This window comes from Ovis aries, chromosome 13 (genome assembly GCF_016772045.2).
Source record: "Ovis aries strain OAR_USU_Benz2616 breed Rambouillet chromosome 13, ARS-UI_Ramb_v3.0, whole genome shotgun sequence".
Lineage (NCBI taxonomy): Eukaryota > Metazoa > Chordata > Mammalia > Artiodactyla > Bovidae > Ovis > Ovis aries.
This window is the reverse complement of record NC_056066.1, coordinates 35908926-35936741: the sequence shown is the minus strand read 5'-3', so window position 1 is coordinate 35936741 and position 27816 is coordinate 35908926. Positions and strand designations below refer to the sequence as shown.

At 38.8% G+C, this 27816-nt stretch overlaps 1 protein-coding gene across 5 annotated transcripts in view; it reads right to left on the bottom strand.

Moving 5' to 3' along the window:
• The window catches only part of MPP7 (MAGUK p55 scaffold protein 7), a 238470-nt gene that overhangs the window by 12703 nt on the left and 197951 nt on the right, over window positions 1–27816 (bottom strand). For 4 of the 5 annotated variants that reach the window (XM_015099631.4, XM_060397457.1, XM_060397458.1 and 1 more), the window contains exons 12-13: window positions 17826–17996; window positions 1291–1371 (exon numbers count right to left, since the gene is read on the bottom strand). In XM_015099631.4, the coding sequence (XP_014955117.2) occupies window positions 1291–1371; window positions 17826–17996 (252 nt within the window). The remainder of the gene's footprint in view (window positions 1–1290; window positions 1372–17825; window positions 17997–27816) is intronic. The other variant, XM_060397456.1, reaches the window with a different exon arrangement.

Here is a 27816-nt window from a genome sequence, read left to right as displayed (position 1 = left end):
ACACACACTCATTGGGCTACAGTAAAGAGGATCTGGAGCTGGAAAGGCTTGCGTAGTGTTACGTGGGAGGAAGAACATGAAACCTGGTTTCAAATCAAGTGCGACTATTGCCTACAGAACTTCTGGGTAAGTCAAAGTATCCTTTTTACCTGTTTCCTCCTCTGTGAAATGGGGATATTGACCATCTTATATCATTGTTGGGAGAACAAAATAAGACAAAGGCAATGAAGAAACTAGTAAATTATTAAATTTGTTTTTTACTTTGTAATCTGTTTTCCTCTAGGATTCATCTGTAATCACTCACCTGTAAGCTTATTGTTTTTCAAGATTTTCTAATGACTTGCATATTATGATTCAGCTTTTGTGAGAGTAGTGCATAATTAAAGGAAAAATAAAAAGAAACTATTTAATTACATATTTCCATTTTTCCTTTACTTTCATCTCTTTTGGTAGAAATTAGCAACCCTATAACTTATGGCTGAAAATGATTATGAACAATAACTTGGAAAAATGTAGTAATGAGGTAACAGAAAACTATAATTTTAAAATAAAGTCAAACTCGTCCAAAACTGGAGAACACGGCTGAGGGCAATATACAAACAACTTTTTTTTTTTTTTAACATTACTAAAACCACTCAGAAAGCCAACATTTCAATCTAGTCTTTTAGATGGCTCCCTAATATCAACAAATTATTAAGGAGTTAAATGGCATTTATTCTGAATATCAAAATGCTTCCAGGATCATGTTTCATTTGTAAGCATGCCTGTGAAAACCAGTTTTATAAAAACAGACCTTATTCTCTATACTGAAAAGAAGCCTACCACATTCAGATTATATGGCCATGAAAAGCTCATTTTACTATATGTCAATGACTACAATATGAAAAGTAACTAAGAAACATTTATATTACAAGAAGCCTGCCTTAGCTCTCTGTAGTTTGGTCCTTCTGATCTTAAAGCTTGTTGAAAACTCTGGAAATTAAAGAAGTAGAATACACTTCTATTTAGAAGAAAACTTGTAAGTAATAATTAATGTCATACATGCACTAAAATTCACCATAAAAACTGAGTGGGAAGCTGAAGCCAACAAATACCTTGCCTGTGTAATCTGGGGCTTTTCCCTGAACTTTCAGGCCTCAGTTTCCTCCTCTGTAAAATGTGGATAAGGTCACTCTGTCCTCCCCAGGGCTGGGGTGAAGACTAGCTGTGTATGCTGGCAGCCAGCTTGCAGCACGGATGCTGTGTAAGGGCTGGGCCAGCATGTGCAGCATCAAACAGGACAGAACTTACGGGGCACTGTCACGCCATAGTGCTGTGTGTCACTGATCAGCAGCTTTCGTTTCAGTTCATTCAAACCTACTCCGACAGGACCTGAAAGACAGGATAACAGAAATTCATCCCTCAACAAAACACCATAGAAACAACTGACCTGAATCCATGAGACAGACTGAAAATGTGTATCCAACTTCATGCATCCCAAGTAAAGAGATTATCTCTAGTCAAGTCATACATAAGAAAAAACTAGGGAGTTACCTGTACGTAAGAAAAAGCTAGGAGTTATCCGGTGGTTTTTCTACTTTTTATTTTTTAATTATTATTTTTTGTATTTCACTTTTCTACTTTTCAAATTTAAATTCCCACCTTGCCATTAAAAAGATCAGAAATCTTTGTTTTCAATGAGACATACTCAAGAGTGTTTGTTTGAGTACATTAACAGGTAACAGTATCCAGAAGAGCTTAAAAAATAGGTTCACCTTTAAAAAAGTGGAATTACACAGTCTGGATAGGGATCCCTTCAATTTTAAATATTCATATTTAAATCTTCATAAAAGAAAATCTTTGAACCTTGATTTTAGGTGCAAACCTAGCTATCCATTTTAAATTTGCACGACTGGCAGCAACCATGTTAAGACCCTCTGCAGCCCTGTATATTCTCAGCTGGTCCTTAAGTCTTTGAAAACTTGCAAAGACCTTGTGTTGTGCTGTGTGCTCAGGTGCTCAGTGGTGTCTGACTCTTTGCGACCCCATGGACTGCAGCCCACCAAGTGGAGTGGGTTGCCATGCCCTCCTCCAGGGGATCTTCCCAACCTAGGGATCATACCCAGGTCTCCTGCATTGCAGGTGGATTCTTTACTGTCTGAGCCAGCAGGGAAGCATAGACCTTACATATTCAAATCAGTGTGCACATACTGAACAACCTGGAGCGAACAAGGCATATGTAAAAGCTGTGAAGAATAAGAGGTGATGCGTGAAGTTTGCCTTCAAAGAGAAATAACTAGGTTGGGAGAGTGACACGAAATGATTAGGAGACACGGGACAGAAAACAAAAAGCAGTTTCAAACACAAATCTGAAATCAAAAGGCAGAACAACACAAGCCCTGGACAGCTAGCTGCCCACAGCACTGCCATCAGGGTCTGTTTAGTGACCTCCACTCTTCCCTTCAGCTGAAGCCCCAGGTGGCTTGCCCAGTGGCTCCATGGGTAAAGAACTGGCCTGCAGTGCAGAAGCCCCAGGTAGTTCTGATGCATCCTTCAGAGCTCTGCTCAAACAACCCTTTCTCAGGGGTGTCTCTCCTGCCCCTCTGTCTCATCCTTAAGTTATCAGAGTATCCTGATACCTCCCTCGTAATACTTAAAAATCGTAACAAACAACTGGAGGATGCATTGCTTAATGGCCTAGCGTCTGCCTATAATGCAGGAGACCTGGGTTCGATCCTTGGGTCGGGAAGATCCCCTGGAGAAGGAAATGGCAACCGGCTCCAGTATTTTTGCCTGGAAAATCCCATGGACTGAGGATCCTGGTAGGCTACAGTCCATGGGCTCACAAAGAGTCAGACAGGATTGAGTGGCTTCACTTTCTTTTCTACCACCAAACAGAGGCACTGTGAGAGCAGGAATCATATTCTGTTGTTTCCCTTCCCCATAAGGTCAGCCCTCCAGATTGTCGCTGAATGAACCTAACTTCTAGGGCTCCCATCACCACACGAGGCTCAGGAGACCTCAGCGATGTGGAGAACAGAGATGCCCACACATGCATGCCTCAGAGTCCTCCCCGAAACACACACATCTAGATGTGGCCGCACCCCCGCAACAGCCTCCTCTCCAGGCACACGCCCGACGCCTTCTCTGAGGAACGTCTCTTCCTGCATCTTCACCGCTCTTGCTTTCTGTTTCAAGCTCCTTCCCAACAATACTCAAAAAGTTAATATTGTCACATACCTTAAAACAGTAAGAATGACCGGGAAAACTCAAAAACACCTCCCCCTAACCTTATATTCTCCTCCAAGTCACTGCACACTCCTGTCCCAGCATCTCTAGGCTTTAGTCACTTCTCACCAGCATCACCCATTCTTCCTCCACTGGGAGGAGAGTCAAATATGGATCCTTTGACAGGTCTGCACAGATTGCATGTTGGGAGCCATGTGTTTCTCCATAACCTTCATTCTCACCTCTCTGCACACTCCTGCTGCATGAGACCTCCCACCCTGGAATGTAGCAAATTCTCCTTTGTGCTGCTGGGTCCTTATCACATGCCTCTCACTTTTGCAGAAACAGTCCTGTCCTTTCCTGGCCTGCTAAGTCATGCCTGTTGTTCGGGATTCAGCTTAGCTGTGGGATTTTCCCCTAACACTTTAAATGTGGGTCGAAGGCCATATTCTTATGCTCCCTGTACTTGCGCATCAATAGATCACACTCTGCCGCAGTGGTCTACTTGTCTTTATCCTCTAACAGACTCAGCGATGTCACCTGTTTGTTCACCAACTGCTTCCTTTGGCAAAATGTAGACACTTATTAGTTTGATTTATTTATTTCAATTACATTCAGTGATTACTGAGCATCTAATGGCTCAGATGGTCAAGAATTTGCCTATAATGTGGGAGACCCAGGTTTGATCCCTGGGTCAGGAAGACTCCCTGGAGAAGGGAGTGGCAACCCACTCCAGTATTCTTGCCTGGAGAATTCCATGGACAGTGGAACCTGGTGGGCTGCAGTCCATGAGGTTGCAAAGAGTTGGACATGACTGAGCAACTAACCCTTCACTTCACTTCAGTCATTACGCTGTGACAGAAGTAAAACTATTTGCCAAATGAACCCAAGGCATGGGAGTTAAAGGAAGAAGTGTTTGCACCTAGAATGTCTGGATGTGCTGGTTAGATAACATGCAGAGGTTGGTGGAGCTCACATTTGAACTTGGCTCCTGAGTCTTAAGCAGAAGGGAGGGTGATGGATCTGCCTCTGCAACAGTGAGCTTAAGGGACAGAAATCCGTCCCCCTAAGTTCAGGAAAGGAGTACAGTGTGATAGGAGGTGCAGGGTGGGGGTCTCCCTGTGAGTGAAGCAGAAGGGAGAAAAAATGATGAGCACTGGTCTCCAAAACCCAGGCCCCATGCAGGGGCTGATGTGTTTTATCTCCTCTGAAGGGACCAACAACATTTTGAGTAAGTACTCAAACTTCCTCCTTTAAATAAAAACAGAAAACAAGAAAAGCAAGGGGTTTTACGATGCTTTGTGGATGATGCAAACCTGATTGTATATGCTCCAAAAAAAATGAAAAAGAAGCAAAGAAAACACTAAAACTTAACTAGTGGGTGGGCCCTGGCCTGCCTGCTGCCCACCAAGGCACCAAGAACTAAAGGGGGACATGAATTCACTGCTCCTTCAGCAGGTCTAAGTTCTGGAGTACTTCCCAGAGTGTGAGCTAATTTGCTGAGTGAAAGTCTAGCATTTTTTCCTTTTTTTCTTTCTTCTTCTACCCATGCCAAAAAACCACAGTGATTTATTTTAACTCTGGAGGAAAAAACTAGGTATGTTTGAATTAGTGGGGGGAAAGTATGCTGCTTTTTAACGTGATACCCTTAAATTTGGACTACTTTCAATTCCAGCCCTTATAACCTAACTCTTACTAGAGACCTTGCTTTATTGCACACCCACAGACCATGCCAAGAATGTGCAGTGGCAAACAATTTTAAAAATTTCCCCTAGATTAGGTTATTTGAAGACATTATCTTCATGGTGGGATACTGTGTGGGATACTCTCACAAAATAACTAAAATAGGGACATAATTTTAATCATTCTTATACAAAATTGCCTGGCAGACCAATAAACAGCATCCTCCCTGCCAGGTCCTTGAATCAATTCTATTATCCATACTGGTGAAGTTCTGGGTGTTTTCCTCTTTTAGATCCTGACCTTAAGATCACATCTTATGTATATGTGCTCAGTCGCATCCAACTCTTTGCAACCCCTGGACTGCAGCCCACTGGGCTTCTCTGTCCATGTGATGCTCCAGGCAGGAATACTGGAGTGGGTTGTCATTTCCTTCTCCAGGGATCGAAGGGCATACACTCACATTTTTAGCTGAATGGTTTGTATGTAGACTACTTACACCACAGTTGGCTTAGGGATGCACACGGAGTTAGGTTCATTCATACGCCTGTAAGGAGACACATTCATTTGCTTTGCAGTGTATAAATTTTTTACCACAATTGGTGAAAGGAACTGACACATATGTATACAAATAAGTTACTCTAGAGTTTGTGTCCAGCTGTGGTTGTCCAGGGCTTCTCTTGTGGCTCAGCTGGTAAAGAATCCGCCTGCAATGTGGGGAGACCTGGGTTTGATCCCTGGGTTGGGAAGATCTCCTGGAGAAGGGAATGGCTACCCACTCCATATTCTGTCCTGGAGAATTTCACAGACTGTATAGCCCATGGGGTTGCAAAGAGTCGGACACGACTGAGCAAGTAGTTGTTCATGCTAAAGAGAAGCAAAGAAGACAGTCTAAATAGCGCATATTTAAATCACAGACAGCAGGCTTTGGAAAGGCAAAGATGATGACGATACAGGGAGGTCAGGCTTGTATCACGTGGTTCACGTACACCATGACTAATCTTCAAAACATCCCTGCAAGAAAGGTATTATTATCCTCGCTTTACAGATGAGAAAACCGAGATGATGAAAGGGCAAGTAATTTTCCCAAGGTCGCACATCTGGAGTGTGGCTTAGCTGGTATTCAGAAGCCTGTGTGTCTGCTCAAGAGTCCACATACTTTCCACTCAATCCATCATCTTATCGAAAGAATGCTGACAGGACACAGGCTCAGGTAACGAGGCGCTCAGCTGTTTGTAGCTGTGACCCGTAACTTCACAGAGTCTTTCACCCCATTTCAAGTTGCCTCGCACTTTAAACAGTGATGAAAAGTTATACTTGTGGAATACAAGACTCAGGCTACAAAAAATGGCCGAAGTCAAATCTGGTGAACTCGAATCTTACCCTGTGCAGAACTTCTGAGAACTCTAAACTAAACTTAATGAAGATGACAAGCATACCAGGCCTGGACAACATACACAGGGCATGTCTATTCAGATTCTTGATTCAGGACTAAGGAAAATCACACGGACTGATGCTATCAAAGGAGAAGGCAAAAAAGCACATTAAAAAATCATTTGGAGTTCACTAATTTGGAATGCATGCAGCAAATGTTATTCGTACAGTGGATGGGCTTGCTAGCATTAAAAACAAAGGAATGACTCTATTCAAAGCAGAAATGTGAATGTGTCTCTTTTTTTAATCTGATAAGAAATTTAGAAAATCATTTTCCATGCAAATTCTAGAAAGAATAAAGTCACGAGTCATCTGCATTAGTTGAAATTCTTGTAAAAAATACATTAAATGGAGAAGTAAGATAATTAGAAAGGTATATATTTTTCTTTTGGGGCTGTAGATTATGATTTTATTATGTATTTTCACCCAGAATACCGCAGCAGTGATAATATGTCTTGTGTTCTTCAGAAAGGCATATTACTTTCAATACTTGAATGCATTTAATTAGTAACTCCTTTCTGAGAGTAGGCAAATGTGTTGTGTGTGGTTTTATATAAAGGCTCATTCATTTCAGCCACAGAAATACAGCCCATTTGGGGGTTAATAAAATGATGCTAGTAAAATTTCTATTTAAAGCTTTACATTTAGGAAAATATGCGCATTAACTAATGTAAAAATGCCTTTATTTTTATCTTATAAAGAAAGATTTTGGAGGGTGGGGTCAAGATGGTGGAGTAGGAAGACTGAGCTCACCTCCCACCATGAGCACACCAACAGTAACAAATATTTACAGAGCAACTATCAATGAGAACAACCTGAAGACGGGTAGAAAGATCTTACACAACTAAAGATATAACAAGTCCACAACAGGATGGGTCGGAGGCATGGAGATAAGGTATAATCAAGACCCACCCACCCCAGGTAGGTGACCCACGAACAGGAGGAAATTTACAATTGCAGAGGTTCTCCCCAAAGAGCAAGGCATCCGGGTCCCACATCCGGCTCTCACATCCGGCTCCCTAGCCTGGGGGTCCTGCATAAGAAGACGAGCTCCCAGAACTTCTGGCTTTAAAGGGCAGAGGGGCTTACTTTCAGGAGAGCCAGAGAGCCGTGAGGAATAGAAGACTCTGCTCTTAAAGGACAACTACAGAACCCTACACACTCTGAATCCCTGCGTGGGGCAGAAATTTGAAAGGAAATTTGAAGTCTTTCCCATTCTATTGTTTTCCTCTATTTCTTTGCATTGTTCATTTAAGAAGGCCTTCTTGTCTCTCCTTACTCTTCCCTGGAACTCTGCATTCAGTTGTGTGTATCTTTCCCTTTCTCCTTTGCTTTTTGCTTCTCTTCTTTCCTCAGCTATTTGTAAAGCCTCCTCAGACAACCACTTTACCTTCTTACATTTCTTTTCCTCAGGGATGGTTTTGGTCACTGTCTCCTGTACAATGTTAAGAACCTCTATCCATAGTTCTTCAGGCACTTTGTCTACCAGATCTAATCCCCCTGAATGTATTTGTCACTTCCACTGTTTAAAATCATAAGGGATTTGATTTAGGTCTTAGCTGAATGGCCTAGTGATTTTCCCCTACTTTCTTCAATTGAAGCCTGAATTTTGCAATAAGGAGCTGATGATCTGAGCCACAGTCAGCTCCAGGTCTTGTTTTTGCTGACTGTATAGAGCTTCTCCATCTTGGGCTATAAAGAATATAATCAATCTGATTTCAGTATTGACCATCTGGTAATGTCCATGTGTAGAGTTCTCTCTCATGTTGCTGAATGAGGGTGTTCTTACACTCTATGTAAGAGGCTATGATGTTCTTACATCAAAAAGAATTTAAAAAGCCATGCTCTCTGACAGTGTACTTTTAAACTTCAACCATCTACTTATTTATATTATAGCACAAAGCCTGAGTCACTGAACAGTGAATAATTACTTACTAGAACAATAATGTATTACTACTGTGAAAATCATGTTTACAGAAACCAATGAAATATGGTATATATTTCAAATTACACTCATGATGTAGTCCTGCAAAGAGTTAGCATAAAGTAATTTCTCATTTGTAAACATCAAGCACAGAATTTAGTTGTAGTTTTTCTTAAGGCTGATGAATTTAATAATGTACATCAGGATGGGTGGTACCTTACACATAAAAGGTCAATATGCTAAAAATCATAGTATTAATCTGTTAGGAAATAAACTTCTCAGAAAGAGATTCAGGTAGGTAGAGATTAGCCCAGTTAGTTTTAACATACTGTACACTCATCTAGAAAGCCACAGTGTATGAATAAGATAATTTTTATTTGAGTCTAATAGTACATTGTATATAGGAAGGAAATCTGTTGCTGTGGCCAAGTACTATTCACTTCTGTTCCTGATCTTTGAACAGGTTGGCACAAACATGAAGACAGTATATTCTGTGGAAAGCAACTGACACAGATGCAGCTTTTACTGCGTGTTTACCTCCAGTGTACCTGTACTGGTTAACACGACAACCCTTCTGCATTTTCTCCCAGACATTGGCCAGACTTGTCACTCTTACTATCCGATGAAACATCAGAGTTACTGAAGACTGCAGTAAATACCCAAACTGTTTTTGTGACCTAAAAAAGCCACACTTACTCATTTGATTTATTGCAAAACAAATGAAATCTCTGGCTATCCCTTGGATCAGACCCATGTTATACAAAGTCTACTTATCATATGGTAGCACTACTATATTTGCTGCTCAAGGCATAAAATAAAAACAAGCTATTTGGCTCACAATCTTATAGTGATCACATTAGTGGGTGGCTGAATTTTTGTGTTGGGGAGTGGCAGATCTGTTTATAAAGCTCAATTTAAAGTTCCCTGGGAATCAAACTATATAGAAAACATAGCAACTTAGCAGTTCATAACGAGCCTTGAGAGAAATTGATTTTCTTTCCTCTGTTGTTCTATAGTGAGAGAAAAATGCAATTAATGAGGCATCAATTTTTATATTGCTGTCAGGAGGAGGAGAAGAAAAAAGGGAGAAGGAGAATGAAAAGAAAAAGGAAGTAGGAAGCTTGTTGAAACAGCATTATTTTTTCCAAAGCAGCTATTACTCCAGACTTAGATAAGAATGACTTATAAGTATTTGTCTCACCCTTGACTCAGGGTTATGGCAAGAGTGCAATAAAACTAAAAGGCAAGATAAAACCATCCTTGAGTCTTCCTTAGCTGAGTAGAACAGAGCATGGATCATTTCCTTACTTGTTCAAAAATGCAACTTTTTCAATGAGGTACCATGATTCTTTATTTAAAATAGCCAATGCCCAAGTCCCCTGATTCTACTCTGCTTCTATCATTTATCACCCTCTAAGTACATCATTTATCACCCTCTAAGTACAATATGACTGACTTTATTATTTATTAATAATTTATTATGAATAAGTTTTCTGTCTATATGTCCTTCCCAGGGAAACAATGTTTGTGCTCTTCAGTGACAGACTCACGGATCTAGAACAGTGCCAGGCACTGCCTGTTCCTTCCCACACAAATGCACTGAACGAACATCAGTGTGATTTATGCCCAGAAAGGCTGCCAGAGTGTAAACATGCAAGACAGACCAACAGCATAAAAAGCCAACTGTGGTTCTAATAAAGATCATATTTACCTCTTATATACAAGGATTATAATTTTAAATCCATCACACACTCATAGCCTCAATTATAACTTTGGTGTTTACAGTTGTCCATATAAAACCCTGCAGAGCAGTCTCTTAATTCCCACCAACATTCAATCAACCTTCAACAAAAGTTATAGGAATTCTGATAAACATATTAACATTTACAGTTAGTCTTGACTGCTTACTTTCCTCTCTGCTTTATGTGGAAGACTTTTTGTTTGGCCAGTTTTATGGGAAAATGGTGACAGTCTTATAAAGGTCGATTTATTCAAACTACTTCCCCAAGGCAGACCCTAGGCGACATACAAGACTCCGCAGAAAGGAGAAGGAATAGTACTTCATGCTCAAGCTAGAAACGTGAAATATACAGAAAGATTTATTGTCAGTTTCCTCCTATGTCTCATAACCAGACAGAACAAGTCACAAATTGTCTGACTATCCGCAAGATGAATTTGTGCTCTTTACTGCCTTAAGCTGTGAAATGTTTTAGTAGCTTTTTAACACCAAAGCTTTCTCCCTGCAAACACACTCTTAGTATTTGGCTTTATTACTTTACTCTTTAAAAATTCAGGTTTCGCTAAAGATAATACTTATATAGAAAATACACTAAATTTAGTATACTTAGTTTTAACATACTTTTGGAAAATACTTTTAAATGCAGAGGGGAATATAACAGAAACTGTCACAGAGATGTTTTAGTGGCTGAAATGTAGCTTGAAATAGCATCTTTTCAAAATGAAGAGAAAATTAAATACTTCTGATCAAGGTTCAAATTCCCCTGTCATATTTTTGTCATGTGAACAACTTGGATAATTTTAACTTCCTGAACATTAAGTCCAAGAATTAAAATCACAAAATATTATGGTTAAAAAAAATGTAGATTCTGAACAGCCTTTTAATGTTACTTATCTAACAGTTTCAGGGTAAACACCTTTATTTGCAGTGGCTTTGCAAATACTGGGAGGAGACAAATGAGGCTGGAGGAATCTGCTTATATTCTTTCCAGCTCTGTAAATTATGGGCTTCCCAGGTGGCGCTAGTGGTAAGAACCCACCTGCCAATGCAGGAGACATTAGAGACGTGGGATTGATCCCTGGGTTGGGAAGATCCTCTGGAGGAGGACATGGCAACACACTCCGGTATTCTTGTCTGGAGAATCCCATGGATAGAGGAACCTGACGGGCTAGGGTCCATGGGGTCACAAAGAGTTGGACACAACTGAAAACTTAGCACACACACATTACAGCATCTGAGAACTATTTTTTAAATATAATTTTTACAATTAGGAAAGGCAAACAGTTAATGCAAGAACAATGAGAAGTTCCAAAATTTTAATTCACTGCTGGACACACTCTTTCAGATGATGATAAACGGCTAAATGATCTAATTTATTAAGTATTTTGAACACTGAGCTTCCAAATCAGCAGAGGCCTATTCATATTTGAACATTTCAATAGTATTTTTAGCTAAGATACAAGAGCTCCATTTTATTAAAAGACTAGTAGAGCCAGGTATTGGTCTAAACCCGTCCTAAATGCTTCCTCTAGCTGTCAAACAAACTTAGAAAGCAAGAAAGTGATCGTGCTATTTTCATTTTTAGATGAAGAAACTGCAGCCAGAAGACATGTGAAATGTGCAGGTGTCGTGTCCCCAGAAACTGAATCACAGAACTGAACAGGGATGAGCCTGTCCTGCCCAGAAGTCTGCTTGTCACCGTCCACACTGTCCTGTACTATACCATCATTGGGACTTAATAGACAGAGATTCCTCGAGACAATAAACGGATACCTTCAACAGCACCATATGGGACAAGCTGGAAGATTTTCCGAGTGGTGAGCACATAGAAGAAAGTGAATAATGGGAAATTCTTAGAAGCCCAGTCTACAGAGGCCACAGTGTGGGAGAAGACAAAAGACACAGCTGAAGGCCACTTCCACACCTCCACCTGTACAAGCATTCCTGATTTTAAAAGGTTTCAAATCCTTCCTTTAGTAGAAACAAGAGAAGTAGCTTGTGTGAATTTAGTATTTTAACATGATTTTCTTTCTCTATTTCACATAGAGATTCAGGATATTCTATTTGCCTGGGTATACTATGTACTTTAACATCACAAAAATATAAGACTAGTATTCTCCATTAAGTCTGTTCTGCTATAATGCAATGATATGGACTTTAAAAGTTCTGCATTATTAAAAACTATCTTTTACCAGCACTTGTTCCCAAATAGGTAAATGAAGTGTAAGAGTTTCATATAAACTTATTTTTCCAATAAAAATTTCAGAATAAAGACTAATAATAAACCAGTTGCTCTAAATAGATAAATATCACTGAGCAAATTCAGAATAGATTAAGACAACAGATTGTCTATTAAGACAAAATCAGAAATTTTAAAACCATCATTATAACATATGCATGACAAAGAACAAAACGGAAGTGTGATGTTAAGAAAAGTAGAAAATCAAAATATTGGGTTGGCCAAAAGCTTCGTTTAGGTTTTCTCATAAGATGTTATAGAAAAACTCAAAAGAACTTTCTGGTCAACTCAATAAATTGCAGCCAGTTGGCAACAATCAACAAAGAACGCAATGGTAACTGAACCCAACCAAACAGAGCAAGGGGCTTCCCTAGGGTGTAGGGGCTAAGGACTTCAGTGTCACAAGGAGCAACAGGTAAAAAGCAAAACGCAGAATCTCTGGCCTCGCCTGGGACTCCCAGATGAGAACCTGCATTTTAACAAGATTCACAAGTGACTCAAATGCCTTTTGAAGTTTGAGAAGCGCTGGAGTCTAGGCTTTCTGAATTGGTGTTGGTGGCCTCAGGGATAGCGGGGGTCTCTGTCTACACCAGCATGCCAGGACTGGGGGACTGAAGGCTGCAGACAAAGCAGATGGTAAAAGCAAGCCCAGGAATCCTCCCTGGTGGCTGAGAGGGCTGCAGGGTGGGGGCCAGCCGAACATGGGAACAGATCGGAGGAGAGAGCAGGCAAACCTGCTAGGATGCTTTAGGGAAGTGCTGGCAAACTCAAGGATCAGGAAAGTGGACCAGTCATGCCATGTGCAATGTGGCGCCCCACGTGGCCAGCGCGGGGGAGGCAGAGCTGACCGGACCCTGGCCCACCCCCCCTCCAGAGGAAATGTGACTCAGGCTGGGGCTCTTGTGCACAGAGAAGCTCTCAAGAGACTCGGAACTGAACTTTCACAGAACGTCGAGGTATCTGTTAGAAAAATGAATGGAGGGCCCTAAACCAAAGGAAAAAAGAGAAAAGTAGGATATTCAGGACTGGCACAGTGTCGACACAGCCCTGATTCTGCAGATCAAAAGCAGTATTCCACAGGGAGATGAGGAACAGGCTCTGGTCTTGAACTGTCTGGGGCAAAATGGGCTCCACGGCTTAGAAGCTGGATCCAGGGCCAGTGACTTACTTCTCTCATCTGTGTGCTTGAGTTTCTTCTTCTGTAAAATGGGGACATGAAAAGTATTTACCTCACAGCCACAGCGAGGGCTGAGGAAATAATAACAGCACCCCCTGAGCACAGTGCCTGGACTCAATACACATCAGCCACTGTTATGACACAGGGCTCAGGAAGGGCGGGACCTGCCTAAGAAACAAGTTAAAACTGAAATACTGTTGGGACAGTTTCAAAGCAGTTGGGTACAGCAGAGAGTAAGAAAACATGACAGTTAGATCTCAGTTTGTAATAGAGAAACCTAAGTCACAAAAAGGGGTGTTTTAGTTGTTGATGAAGAAATGCAGTGAATTATTTACTCAAGGCCTGGAAAACTCCAAAGAGGAAGGACACGTTAATGGGGAGAAATGCACAGCAAAGGAAATAAGACTCTTCACTGACTATACCACTTTGAAGCATCAACACTGAGCATCCCCAGTGTAGGAGTATCTTGGAGTTAATACCCCTTTGGGGAGATAAAAGAATTTCCCCCAAGAATCAGGCCTCAGAAACCTAAGGAATTCCAAGAAGGAGACAGTTAAGAGCAGTCACTGCAGGCTGAGTGATGTCACAGGCTGAACAACTAAAATTAAAGTGAAGAAAGCCCTAGGATCTGGCCTAGAGTATAAACATACAGTGACGAGAGCACACAGTATGTGGTTAGAAACGAAGGCACCTGGCTCACTAGACAGATCCACATTCAACTTAGAGGTCAGGTGCCAGGAACCCGAAGATCAAGGGACAAAGGGGATTTAGGGCAAGATAAGTGCCCACAGCTAAATTAGCCTCAGGACTAATGAGTCTCAGGTGGTCCAGTGGTTAAGAATCCACCCTCCAACGTGGGGGATGCAGGTTTGATCCCTGGTCGGGGAACTAAGATCCCACATGCCAAGGAGTAACTAAGCCTGCACACCACGGCTACTGAGCTCATGCGCTGCAACTAAGACTCGATGCAGCCAAGTAAATTTAAAAAATAAAAAATTAACTTCTTCGTTAAAGATTTTACCCAGACATATTTTAGTTCAGTGATCGTGGATCTAGACAATCAGCGCTCATGTAAAGCAGCAGCCAAAACACTGCAGATCACTGTGATTGGAGCTCACAATGGAACGCTGTGATACAGTTTTCTGGGAGCATTAATTTACCTGAAAAGGTAGTTGGGGTGATGCTGTGTTTTTATTCTGTCCCAACGCCCTTTGAAACTGGGTAGGAGGTATGTCAGTGAGGGCTGTGTTGTCCATTTCTGAGGAGGCTGATTGGGAATGCCTGTCTCCACAGAGAGAAGTTGTGTATGATGGGAGTTCCAGCTTCACGCTGGTGGGGAAAGCCTAACACAGCCTGTCTGTCCCACTGATTACAACTGAAACCTCTGGACAGCACACAAAAAGCAATGATCTGGGGGTTTTGGAGAAGCAAACAAAAGCAGGCAGAGTGTAAAAGGAAGTCAGGTTCTGAGAGGTGAGCCCCAAGGAGGTGTGATGGTGGTGGTTTAATCATACAGTCGTGTCTGACTCTTGCAACCCAATGGACTGTAGCCTGCCAGGCTCCTCTGTCCATGGGATTCTCCAGGCAAGACTGGAGTGGGTTGCAATTTCCTTCTCCAGGGGGATCTTCCAGATCCAAGGATTGAACCCAGGTCTCCTGCATTGCAGGCAAATTCTTAACCAACTGAGCTATGAAGGGAAGCCTCCAAGGGGTGAAGGTTCCCATTTTATTTTTCTTCTCTTCTTTGACTTTGCCCAGAGGATGAGGCTCTGTCTCAGAGCTGCACCGTGGAGCAGGAGGCTCTGCAGCTGAGATCCCACAAAAGTTGTGATGACTGAGATGAACCTAAAGCAGCACAACAGAGGCTCTGAGAAATGAACTAAGATGTAAACCAATGTCTAAGTCTCTCTCACCCCAAGGGCCATATGCATGGCACAGACTAGAAGCAGTGAAGAGCCTGGCCTGCTGGGAGCCTAGCCAGGTTAATAGCCTGCTAAAAACAGCATAATCCAGAGGAATTTAGTAAGACCCAAAGTCTATATCAAATAATGTTCAGAACATCCAAGAGATGGAACAAATGATTCGACAAACAGACCTAGGTAAAGGTGAACAATTCTCAAGGAGAAAGACAATCAACAGATGCCAACCCTGAGATAACCCTGATGCTGGAACCATCTAAGACAAGAGGGTGGCTAAGCTTCAGAAGATAAAACTAAACACACTTGAATGGAAACGTACAGTTCTTACAAAATAAGCAAAAACTATGAAAAAGAGCTAGTAATTTCCCAAATGAAGAAAATACCTGAAAGAAAAAAAAATTGCTCAGTGGGCTAAACAGCAAAACAGATAATGAGGAAAAGAGTTAGAGAGCTTGAGAGGAAAAAAAAAAACAAACGAAATCAAATTTGAACAACAGAAGCTCTGGGAAAAAACTTATAAGAACTTGTGAAACCACCTTAAAGGGTCTAACATATGTGCTACTGGAGTCTCAGAATAGACGGGAAAGGATGGGTCAAAACAAACATCTTGGGGGAAAAAAAATGGCCAAAAATTTGATGAATATCATAAATTTTCAGATTTGAGAAGTCTGGGAAATCCAGACAGGTTAAATTCAAAAGACACATCGTGATCAGTGCTAAAAATCAAAGATAAGGAAAAAACTTGAAAACAACTAGAGAATAATTACACATAGAGATAAAGCCAGAAAGTCATCAATACATTAATATAAAATAAGAAAAAAAATAATCACGTTACCCAAAAGAAGGCAGGAAAGAGGAACAAAGAAAAATTTTGAAAAGTACAAGGGGCCAAAGAGAAAACAAATCATAAAATATCAATAGTAGGCTTAAATCCAACCATATCAATAGTTAAATGTAAATTTAATATGAACATATATGTGTGTGCTTAGTTCTCAGTTGTGTCAGACTCTCTGTGATCCCATGGAATGTAGCCCGCCAGGCTCCTCTGTCCATGGGGATTCTCTAGACAAGAATTATAGAGTGGGTTGCCATGCCCTCCAGGGGATCTTCCTAACCCAGGGATCAAACCCAGGTCTCCCGCATTGCAGGTGGAGTCTTTACTGTCTGAGCCACCACAGAAGCCCTATATTAAACTTTAAACATATCAATAAAAGACACTGATTATTAAATTGGATATCTAAAACAAGACCCAATACTATCTTGTCTGAAAGACACAGATGGATTAAAGTAAAAGAAAGTGATGTACCAGGCAAACAATAAGCAAAAGAAAGCTTGAGTGGCTATGTTATATATCACATAAAGTGACTTCAGGATAATGAATATTACCAGGGGTAAAAAAAGAACATTACACAATAAAAGTGACTTCACTAAGAAAACATAATACTCCTAAATGTGTATCCACCCAGCAACAGAGCTTCTAAATCTATTAAGTAAAAGTGGATTAATGTGAAAAGAGAAATAGACACATCTACAGTTAGAGAATTTAACAGTCTTCTCCCAACAATTAACAGAGCAAGTGGACAAATAATAAAAATACAGAAGACCTGAATAATAATATCAACCTACTTGACTTATATAATATGTATAAAACACTCTATTCAACAACAACGGAACACATTCTTTTTACAAATACGAAGAACACATTCTTTGTATTCTGGGCTAAAAAAAAGAAAAAGAAATTCTGACAAACTTAAAAAAATAATTGAAATCATACAAAGCATATACTCTGACTATAATGGAATTAAATAAGAAATCAATAGCCAAAAGATACCTGGATAATCCCTAAGTATCTGAAAATTAAACAACACATATGTGAACAACTCACTGATCAAAGAAGTCACAACAGAAATTAGAAAATATTCTGATCTTAATGATATGTTATAAAAACACAATCAAAAGTTGTAGGATGCAGTGCTTAGAGGCAAATTTAAATTTATGCCCAGTTAATACTTAAACATTTGTAAAGGGGTTTTTACTCAGTGATCAAAAATTCAACTTGATAAAACTAGAAAAAGAAAAAGAAATCCAAAGAAGGCAGAGAAAGGGGCTTCCCAGGTGGCGCTAGTGGTAAAGAACCCACTTGCCAATGCAGGAGACACAAGACACAGGTTCGAATCCTGGGTCAGAAAGATTCCCTAGAGGAAGGCATGGCAACCCACTCCAGTATTCTTGCTTGGAGAATCCCATGGACAGAGGAGCCTGGTGGGCTACAGTTCATGGATACTTAGTACGCACAGAGAGAAGGTCCAGTAAAACGCCAATCCCATGACACATATCTTGTAAAGTCTCAATGTCATAAGTACAAAAAGACTACAAAGATTTCATTTTAGAGGTCAAAAGGTGTTCAAGATGAGTTTTTTTTTCACTTGAACACTTCCAGCATTGTGCCCTCTGAAGTTAAATTCTCACTGTCTCACTTCCTCAGCATCACACAAGCCATCACTTACCAACCAAGACAACGAGTCTGTACTTCTCATTCGTCTGCCGTCGATAGGGTGTTACTTCCTCATACGTGGGCACATCGGCTGTGTCGTACTGGTCACTCCTCTTGCACTCGTACATGGATTTATTTGTTTTCTTATCTTTTCTACTAAGACGGAAGCTTCTTCTAAAACCAGCTGCAAATACAAAAAAAAACAAAAACAAAAAAACCACCTTTTTAGCAGTTAAAACTAAAAAAAGACACCCCCTCTAAAAAAATTTTTTTAAACCCCTCAAAGTTGGGCTGGATTTTATTTACCATAATAGCATTACCAGGGCACTGAATAATAAAAGGGAAATAGATCCTCCACGATTTCATTAAAACCACTGATAAAAGAATCATCTAACATTTAACTATATCGTTATAATACTTTTAAGTTTTGTTTGCTTCCCAATCATAAAGAGTTCTTTTCAAAAATCAGGAAACAAAAAGGTCAGATATCATAAAGAACATTTTTGCACAGACTGATGAACACAATTGTAAGAAAAAGTTAAAAGCACTGCAGAAACCTTTTAAATATAAATGATGAATTCTCCCACTCATAAATACTAGAATCTTTTACACTGTGTTCTAAGCACAGCCTAACAACATCCCTGTGGCACAGACAGCATCTATTGTTAAACAGAAAGAAAACGAAAGTGTCCAAAATGTGTCCTACAAGTGGCCCACAAAAGTGGCCTAATGTGTCCCAAAGACCTCTGACTGGATCAGGCAGACAGAACCAGACTATCACTGAGAGCAAGTTACTTCACCGCTCTGAGACCCCAGTAGGTGGAGTAAATGACCAAGCCTCAGGTTCTTTTCTCCTATAGAAATTCTAGGCTAATACTGAAGTGAATAGCCATTCCCTTCTCTGGGGCATCTTCCTAACTCAGGGACCGAACCTGGGCCTCCTGCATTGCAGGCAGATTCCTTACTATCTGAGTCATTAGGGAAGCCCTTTATAATGTGAAGCTGACTGAAATTTGAAAATCAGTTTCTGAGCCGCAGTTGTGTACTCTTACTAATGCCGTACCATATTTTACTAAGACACCTTTTCAAGTATTTAAGTAAGTTTCCTGTCTGCTTAAACAGCTCCCTCCAGCACACTGCTGTCATTTGAAATGTTGGCTTAGAAAAGCGAAGGCAAAAGTTCCTCGTCTCAGGCAAACCCTATTTCACTCTACTTCACATAGTTATAACATTCTGGTTTAATGTCTTTTCTTGAAGAGTGGTATTTACCATACACATCGTTCAAGGATTCTTGGCCTAACCAACACTCTCAAAATCCAGACTTTAAAGGGAGGCAACAGCCTGTTTATTACAATATGATAAATATTCTATAGCAGTTTCATAACATAAAAAAAATGCAAGCATATTTTTAAACATATAAAAACAGATTCTCTTTAAAAAGAATACTAATCAAATCTGGTAAACAGGAACAAAACTTTAAAAAAGGCATTTTACAATAAAATGCAATAATGTGAATTTTAGAGAACACAAAGAAAAATAAATAGTACTATTGGATTTAAAAATTAATATTCAAAATACAGGCAGTATTAAAAAAAACAATGAATGAATGTCCATGGAGTTCTATCACTTACCTTATAGATTCACAGTTTAATAAAAATCAAAATACTAAGAATGGAATGATAAATATGTTCCTGGAACCCACTAAGAATCGGTCTGATCTTGAGATACTCGAATTATTTGAGGGAGAAGATTTACAAAGAATTTGAAACAAGGAAGACAGCTGCTGTAATAATCTATTAAAGACAAAAGGAAAAAGCAAATAGAATAAATGATGAAACATCTTACAAAGAAAGATGAGATTTCAGGGACAAAGAGGAAATGTACCAACCTGGTCCTAGGATGAAGAAAAGATAGGTGAATTCTAAGAATCTTAACTGCACAGAGAAGTCAAACTTCTATGGTGACGGTCAGAGGACAAACTGTAACTATGTTTTGTATTTTTTGGGGGAAAGACTCATGAGACATCCTGTAGGATTAGCAGGTAGAACTAAAAATCCCTTCACAATTATTCCTCATATGGAGGGAGGGATTTCCTCAAGTCACTGCAAACATCTGGCACAGAAATGGATCAAAGACATACATGCCTCATCCACAATGAATCCAAAAGCAAAACCCAGAAAAATTCCTGATCGATGAATGCCAGCTAAATCCTGAATTTCAGTGAAAATGCTTGGAGTCTTTATGATTAACTGAAGTTTTCACCTTTGTTGTAAACAGTAATGATATAGTGGGGGAAGAGAAAAGGGAACCAGATTTCTAATGTGAGATCTCCATGGACATGCAGGGTGAGGAGCTGGGGGTCACTGGGGGGTGTGAGCTGTACAGCACTTGGTACAGAAAAGGTACTTAATTAAAATCTCTGGTGGCTCAGTGGTAGAGAATCTGCCTGCCGATGCAGGAGACACGGGTTTATTCCCCGGATCAGGAAGATCCCTTGGAGAAAGAAATGGCAACCCACTCCAGTATTCTTGCCTTGGAAATCCCATGGACAGAGGAGCCTGGTAGGCTATATATGTAGTCCATGGGGTCGCCAAAGATTCAGACATGACCTAACAACTGAAACCATGACAACAGATGTTCTAAACAGGATTTTAAAAAGGCATCCCCTAAAATTCTACTATCGGTCCTGTTTCATTTCTTTAATGTAAATTTCGACAAAGAAAGCCGGACACATTTGGGATTTTCACAAAGGTAACTGCATGAAGCCGACAAAAAGGACACAGCACCGCGTCCATGAAGGTTCAGGGCTGGAGTGGCCCCGGAGAGGAGAGCGTCAGGTTGCTGGGACCCCGCCCGGCCAGCGCCTCAGGGACACCCCTGCGCTGGCCCGCGCACGACACGGCCCTGACCTCATTCACGTGTTTTCCAGGTGGCCACGACCACGCACGCAGAATTCCCACAGGTTCTGAGGCCTGAGTGTCTTGGCCCAGCGCCTCGTTTAGAAAACAAAAGGGGAAAAGTCAGCCAGGTCTGCTGGGATCCCAAGGGTACAGGGCTCCTTGCTGAGTGTTAAAGGCTCAGACCTGGGTCTCTGGCTTCCTTACCAACTGGGGTGACTCGCCAATGTTTTAAAACCTTTCTGAAGCCTCATTTCTCAGCTTTAAAATGAGGATAATACTATCGACCTCTCACAGGATATTAAGGATTAAACAATTTATGTGAAGCATTTGCCCAGGACCTGGTGTATGGTAAACGCGTTACACAGTAGACAGATTAGCACCTGACTGGGTCCCACCTAACCTCAAAGTGTCTCCAAGGCAGGAACACACTATGTTCCCTGTTGTTCCCATAGCACACGTCTAGCAGGAACGGGAAAAGCAAATGAAGGGGCTTCATGTTTGAGTAATGTCATAAAAGACACAAAATATTAAATCCAGATTTAAATATGTTAACTATTAAAAGTAGCTGATTAAAGCAGTAAGGCATTTTTAAAGAGATAAAGATTCAGTATATGTTACCTATCCTTTTATTTCTTTTTAGATATTCTTTCTAGGGATGTGCTATCTCTGTTATTACAGTTAAATTTAGAGAGCATCTCTCTTTTGTGTCCTTACTTATGGTCCCTCACTCCCTCAACACACACACGTATATATGTCACATATTTACACCACACAATAAATATATACACTCATGTACCCATACATATAGACACACACATACATACATACATATATATGTTGTTTTGCCGTTTATGTTACTCATTTGTGTCTGACTCTGCGACTCCCACCCATGGGCTGTAGCCTACCAGGCTCCCCTGCCCATGAAATTCTCCAGACAAGAATACCGGAGTGAGCTGCCATTTCCTCCTCCAGGGGACCTTTCCAATCCAGAGATCAAACCCACATCTCCTGTGTCTCCCACATTGTAGGCAGATTCTTTCCCCACTGAGCCATCAGGAAAGCTCCCCCCCCTCCACACACACACACATCTATGCATACACAAAAATAGAGTCAGAAAACGAGAAAAATCCCCAACTCAGAACAATTAATAAAACAGCCAGAATAGAGGATATAACAAAAGGTATGAAATCCAGAGTTGTTACTTGTTTCTCAGATAAAAACAAAGCCAAACCAGGTAGCACAGAAGCCTGCCACTCAAGGCAGCATAGAGACTATCATTTTCAAATTTCAGTGACACAGTGCGGGCATGTCAGCACAGCTTGGTTAAGTCTAATCTTAAAGGAGACTGAGCTCTACATCAGGAAAAGGGGTTAATCATTTCTGGCCTTCGGGTCTTAGGTGGTTCTCTTATTAAAAGGAAGCTCAAGAATGTGTACTTAAATTGAAAGCAAGCAGAAGGTTCTTTCCAGTAAATGGGAATAAATCACCTAGAGCGTATTTCATTCTAGTTCGTTTTCAGTGCACAAGTCTTAGCAAGAGCTGGCTTTTAGACACCAGGAGTGGCAAAGCAGCACTAACAAGGAATTTGGAGTAAAGGAACGGTTTCATGCAAAATATATTTTTCCTTATATTTCACATTTTTGTAATTTATAATTGGCTCAACATTTTTATGGACAAGCTTTTTCCATGGCTCTTACCCACAGCTGCTAGAGATTTGTGTTTTTTTAAGAGAACAGCACGTCAGCTTTATTACAATAGGAAAGTGGCTTCACAGAGAAACCGCAGGTGCGGGTCAGCCCTTCATCACTCAGAGACACTTCTTATCTAATATTTTCCAGCAGGAATAATTTACGATAACTCACTAACTTACTTAGTTGCGTGGTTCTGCTTAAAGTAAACTTTATTTTTTTATTATAAAAGATGACACAAGTTGCAATAAACATTCCTGTACATTCCTCTTACTCTGTGTCACTGATGACTTCATTAGGGCAAATTGCAAGAAGCTTGATGGATCTTGTCCAAATGCTTCTCAGATGGGTTAATAAGAACATACATCTCCACTGGCAGCAAGCCCCACTGCATGTTTTACCATTCTCTCATCAAAGGACTTCTATCATTTAAAAATCTTTAGTGATCTTACAAGTGAAAATTGTATACCGTTTCATTTTAACTGTTAAGTTGAACCTGTTTTTCATATTTGTAACTCATTTGCATTTATTTCTTCTGTGAATTGTTAGTTAATACTTGTTGATCATTTTTTTGGGGGGGGTCTACATAAATAGCATACACATTCATGTATCTTTTAAGGTCATAACACTTGGCCTTATTTATTGCAAAGACGTTAAGATTTTCAGTTTTCCTTTTCAAAGAAATTTTAAAGGTTTATTTATTTGAATCGGTGAATTTCTTTCCTTTGTAATTTCTTCCACTATTTTTATGACTTTCCTACCCTTAATCTGATAAACACCCAAATTTTCTTAAATTAAAAAAAAAATAGGTTACATAGCTTTACAGTTAATTTTTTAAATTCATCTGGAATTACTCAGGTATGATTATGAGATCAAGTTTGTGAGATGAGGCTGTAACTTTATAGTTTTCTAAATAATTAGCCAATGGCCCCAGAAATCCTTACTGAACAACCCTTTACCCACTTTATGTTAATACACACTTTGTACTGAAACACCAGATAGGGAGTTATGATGTTTTGACCAAAAAAAAAAAAAAAAAAAAAAAAAGGTGATTCTTGGTTTGAGTTTAGATCATTCCCTTATTATTAATTTCAATATCAAAACAACAGAAGCAGTGGTGGTGGTGGTAGTGGGCATTTGTTGAGAACTTACAGATTATAGACACCGTCTGAAGCACTTATATGGATCGGTTCATTTAATTCTCACAACAACAAATGGGGCAGGCATAACAATCTAACAGGTTTAAGTAACTCTTCTTTTAGTGTCTTAAGAAAACAATCCTTGGTTCAAATGTTAAATCTTGAAAGTCCAGAAGAAAGCTTGAAATGTTATTCTACACACACAGATGTTTAAGAGAAAAACTGGTAAGCTTTCAATGACTTTTGTTTTTTTACTATACTTTTAATTTTGTACATGAGTATGCCTATTAATAATGTTGTGAGAGTTTCAGGTGGACAGCAGAAGGACTCAACCATACATATACTTGTATCCATTCTCCCCCAAACTCCCCTCCATCCAGACTGCCACATAACATTGAGCAGAGTTCCCTGTGCTATACAGTAGGACTGTCAGTGGTTTTATGAAATAACTTACTAGGAAAAGTGTATCAAAGAGAAGCAGCAGTTTAATTTATGGAGTAAAAATCATAAGCTCTTTTTCTGTTAGATATTTTTCAAATATAATTAAAAATAAATATTTGATATTCCTCTGTATTTAAGATGATGTGTAAAATAGAAAAATACATACAACAGTGTCATTGCCCTCAAAGTATTCCTGATCTACTAGGGGAACAGAGATTATTCCAAATACTTGTAATTTAAGTGTTTTCACAACATAGGCTCAGGACAGAAACAAAAATTTTTTAGCAAGTACTTCTAATCTGATTTGACTTGACATTTCTCCTAAGAAGAAAAAAAAAAATTAAACTCAGGCAGTTGTTATTTGGTTATCTTCGAAACTACTTCACTATATCTGATATAATAGTATTGATATAACACCATGAATTAACACTATTCATCAAAAACGGTATTAAATTTAATGCATACACATGTAAATTAAGAATCATTTGGTATTAACTTCAAATAATTATAGATAAGTATTATATATATCCATCCTATAATTTCGGGCTTCCCTCTGGCTCAGCTGGTAAAGAATCCACCCACAATGCAGGAGACCTGGGTTCGATTCTTGGGTTGGGAAGATCCCCTGGAGAAGAGAAAGGATACTCACTCCAGTATTCTGGCCTGGAAAATTCCATGGACTGTATAGTCCATGGGGTCACAAAGAGCTGGACACGACTGAGCGATTTTCACATCCTATAATTTCAAATGTTAGTGATATTTTTAATAGTAAAAAACACCTTGAAGCGTTCAAAATATATAGAAGTATGGGAATGATTAACTATGAAACACCTTTTCAAAGAAAGGGGGCTTAAGACACTGCTATATTTAAAATATATAACCAACAAGGACCTATCGTATAGCAAGGGAAATGCTGCTCAATATGCTACAATAACCTAAGTGGGAAAAGAAAAGGAATAGATACATGTATATATATAACTGGATCACTTTCCTATACACCTGAAACTAATACAACACTGTTAATCAACTATACTTCAATGTAAAATAAAAATTTAAAAAGAACTATACAACACCATTAAGAAATGTATTTGCTACAGCAATAAATGGAAAAAACTGGACATATACAATATGGACATATACAACTGGACATATACATAATTATACTGAGTTTTACTAGTATAAAAACTTGTATGAACACACATAAAAAAGTATAAAAGCAGACAATATACTAGGGGGCAACTATTTTGTCCTATTTTTAAAAGACTTTCCATAATGTTACATAATTTTACAATTTAAAAAAATACACAAAAACACCAAACAAATGAAATCCAGGATTGGTAGACGTATCTGCAAGGTTACATCAATATATAACAGAAAATACATTTTGCCTGTGTCTCAGAGGCAGGTTCTACTTTCCTGTACTTTGAAATGATTATGAAAATAGATCAAATTTTTATATTCTTAAAGGTTAGGAATAGCCAATAGATTAAAACACTTAAATACTTAAAAAGCAATGAAAGCAAAAACAATGGCAAAAAAATTTTAGTGAGAATATAGTATAAAAACTAAAGATCAAAGATCAAGGAAGATAAAGAGAGAACCAGTGGACTCACCTAAGTGAAGAGGGTAAAAGAAAAGCAGCCTGGGTGCTGGAAACTTAGAACTAAACTAATAAAAAACTGAATGTGATTTTTTAAAATCACAAATTGTTATCAGTTTCTTTGGCTCCTATAAATAGTTTCAGTGAAGATTTTTACAATGTAAATATTTATCATTTTAATGATCTTATTTTCATAAAATTTTGACATTTATGATGATATTTTATTTTAAAAAATACATGATCATTTTATGGGCAGGATCTGCATTAACAAAAAAGGCCTTCCCCTCCAACAGAGTCATGGTAACTCACCACCAACACTAACAGCCTCAGAAATCACATGTGTGAATGAGAGTGTGACCTGCCTCTCTGTTAACCATAAGAAAATACATACTAGTATGTGACCATTTGGACTTTTCAAATGGTACAGGTTCCATCTTTGGTGATAGTTCTGTAACCAGTCTGGTAGTAACATTAGAAACTATGCATCCTCAATGTTTCTAAGAATACAAGCTTTTAATATGTTAAATGTTACAGATGCCTACAGAAAGAGTTTCAGTGAAAACTGCTTGAATTAATAGCAAAGCAGTAACAGTCATAAGCACCTCAAATTTAAGAGATTTATAGAAGTTCCTAATTTTTTGAAGAAATACATTTAGTTTTTGCAAGTAAAGTAAAGGGCTTAGTTTCTTAAAAGAAGATAAAAATAAGCATTTTAATTCTTTCTTCTCACCTTAAATATACTAAAATATGCTACTTTTAAAAATCAGGAGAACTGCCAAAAATACTGTATGAAAGTTATTTTCTTAAAACAATGAATTAATTTGACCAAGCAAATATTGAACGAGTTCAGCAGGTACCTTAATTACAAGGAAGAGAAAATATTACGATGAATGAACTTTTTAAGACTTTTAAAAAACTCATGTACACATTAATAAAAACGAAGTGGCCGGAAGTGATTATATAATGATAGACTTCTGACAAAATGTTGAAAATTTCTATTAAAATAAACATTTTGAGTATAATGCCAATCTTGTTATGTGATAGAAATCATAACAGACATGTAAAAACTATGTAGTAAGATGATCCGATGACAAAGCTATTGTTGAAGTGATGCTCCCAGAGTACGCCAGCCATAAAATTATCCCGAAGACAAAGAAAGATAATTAAGAACATCTTAAAACAACAAACAAGTAAAAATCTTGGGAAGAAGTTTAGACTGAAAAGCAATGCCAGCACAAAACTGCAAAAGTTACAGAGATCTGGAGATGGAGAGACTGAATTAGTCACCTTCTACATCCACCTTATAAAACAGTATCAGGGAGGGGAAAAAAAAAAAAGAGAGAGAGAGAGAAACATGAATGTCATCATGGATTATATTAAGTGGCCATACAATGCTAATTTTGTATAAAAAGGAGGAAAAGGCTTTTGAACAGGGAAGATTCACTTCTGGAATGTTACAAGTACAAAGTTGCTCTGAGTATAAAAGAAATGTTCACATGCCATAAATACCCTTGAATTTTTCAGCTCATCTCCAGCTAAAAGTAAAAACAGAAACTCAAAGTATCTAATGAAATCATGGAAGCTAATATAAAATATCAACCTGCAATGTCCAAGGAAAAAAAAATCACCTAGGTCTTAAAAAGTTTTCCTGATACCATCGACAATTTTTTTTTAAGTATAGCACAGCATTACCATTTAAGAAAAAGAAAAACCATATGAGAATTTAATCTTCTTCCAGCCAGCTAATAAAGAAATGAGTCTTACTTACTCTTTCAAAATTATAAGAAAATACAGTATGCACACATAAAAATGAATATAAAAATATAATTCTGAAAAGGGGAAAATTGGATTTGAAATTTTAATGTTATTTTTTTAAGTTGAGTCTATGCAACCTAAAATTCTCCAAGCAGGAATGGTTTCTGTCAGAGAGAATATTTCCAAGTAGTATTCCAGACATGTTGAGATTATGCAGAGTTCTCTCTTACTCAAGAAAGAACCTGTACCACGTTTGAAAGAATACTTCTAAATGTTTTCTTTGTACAAATTTTATTTTTTGGAAAAATATTAAAGCAGTATATTTTGACATAGCTGTACTTACCTACATAACATTCTTTAATAAAATGAGTGAATACTGGAACAAGTGGAATCTTATACTAGATTTATACAATAGGCAATGTAACTAGAGACTCACTGGTGCTTAAACATGGGACAAATAAGAAACAGGATTAGGAAGAAA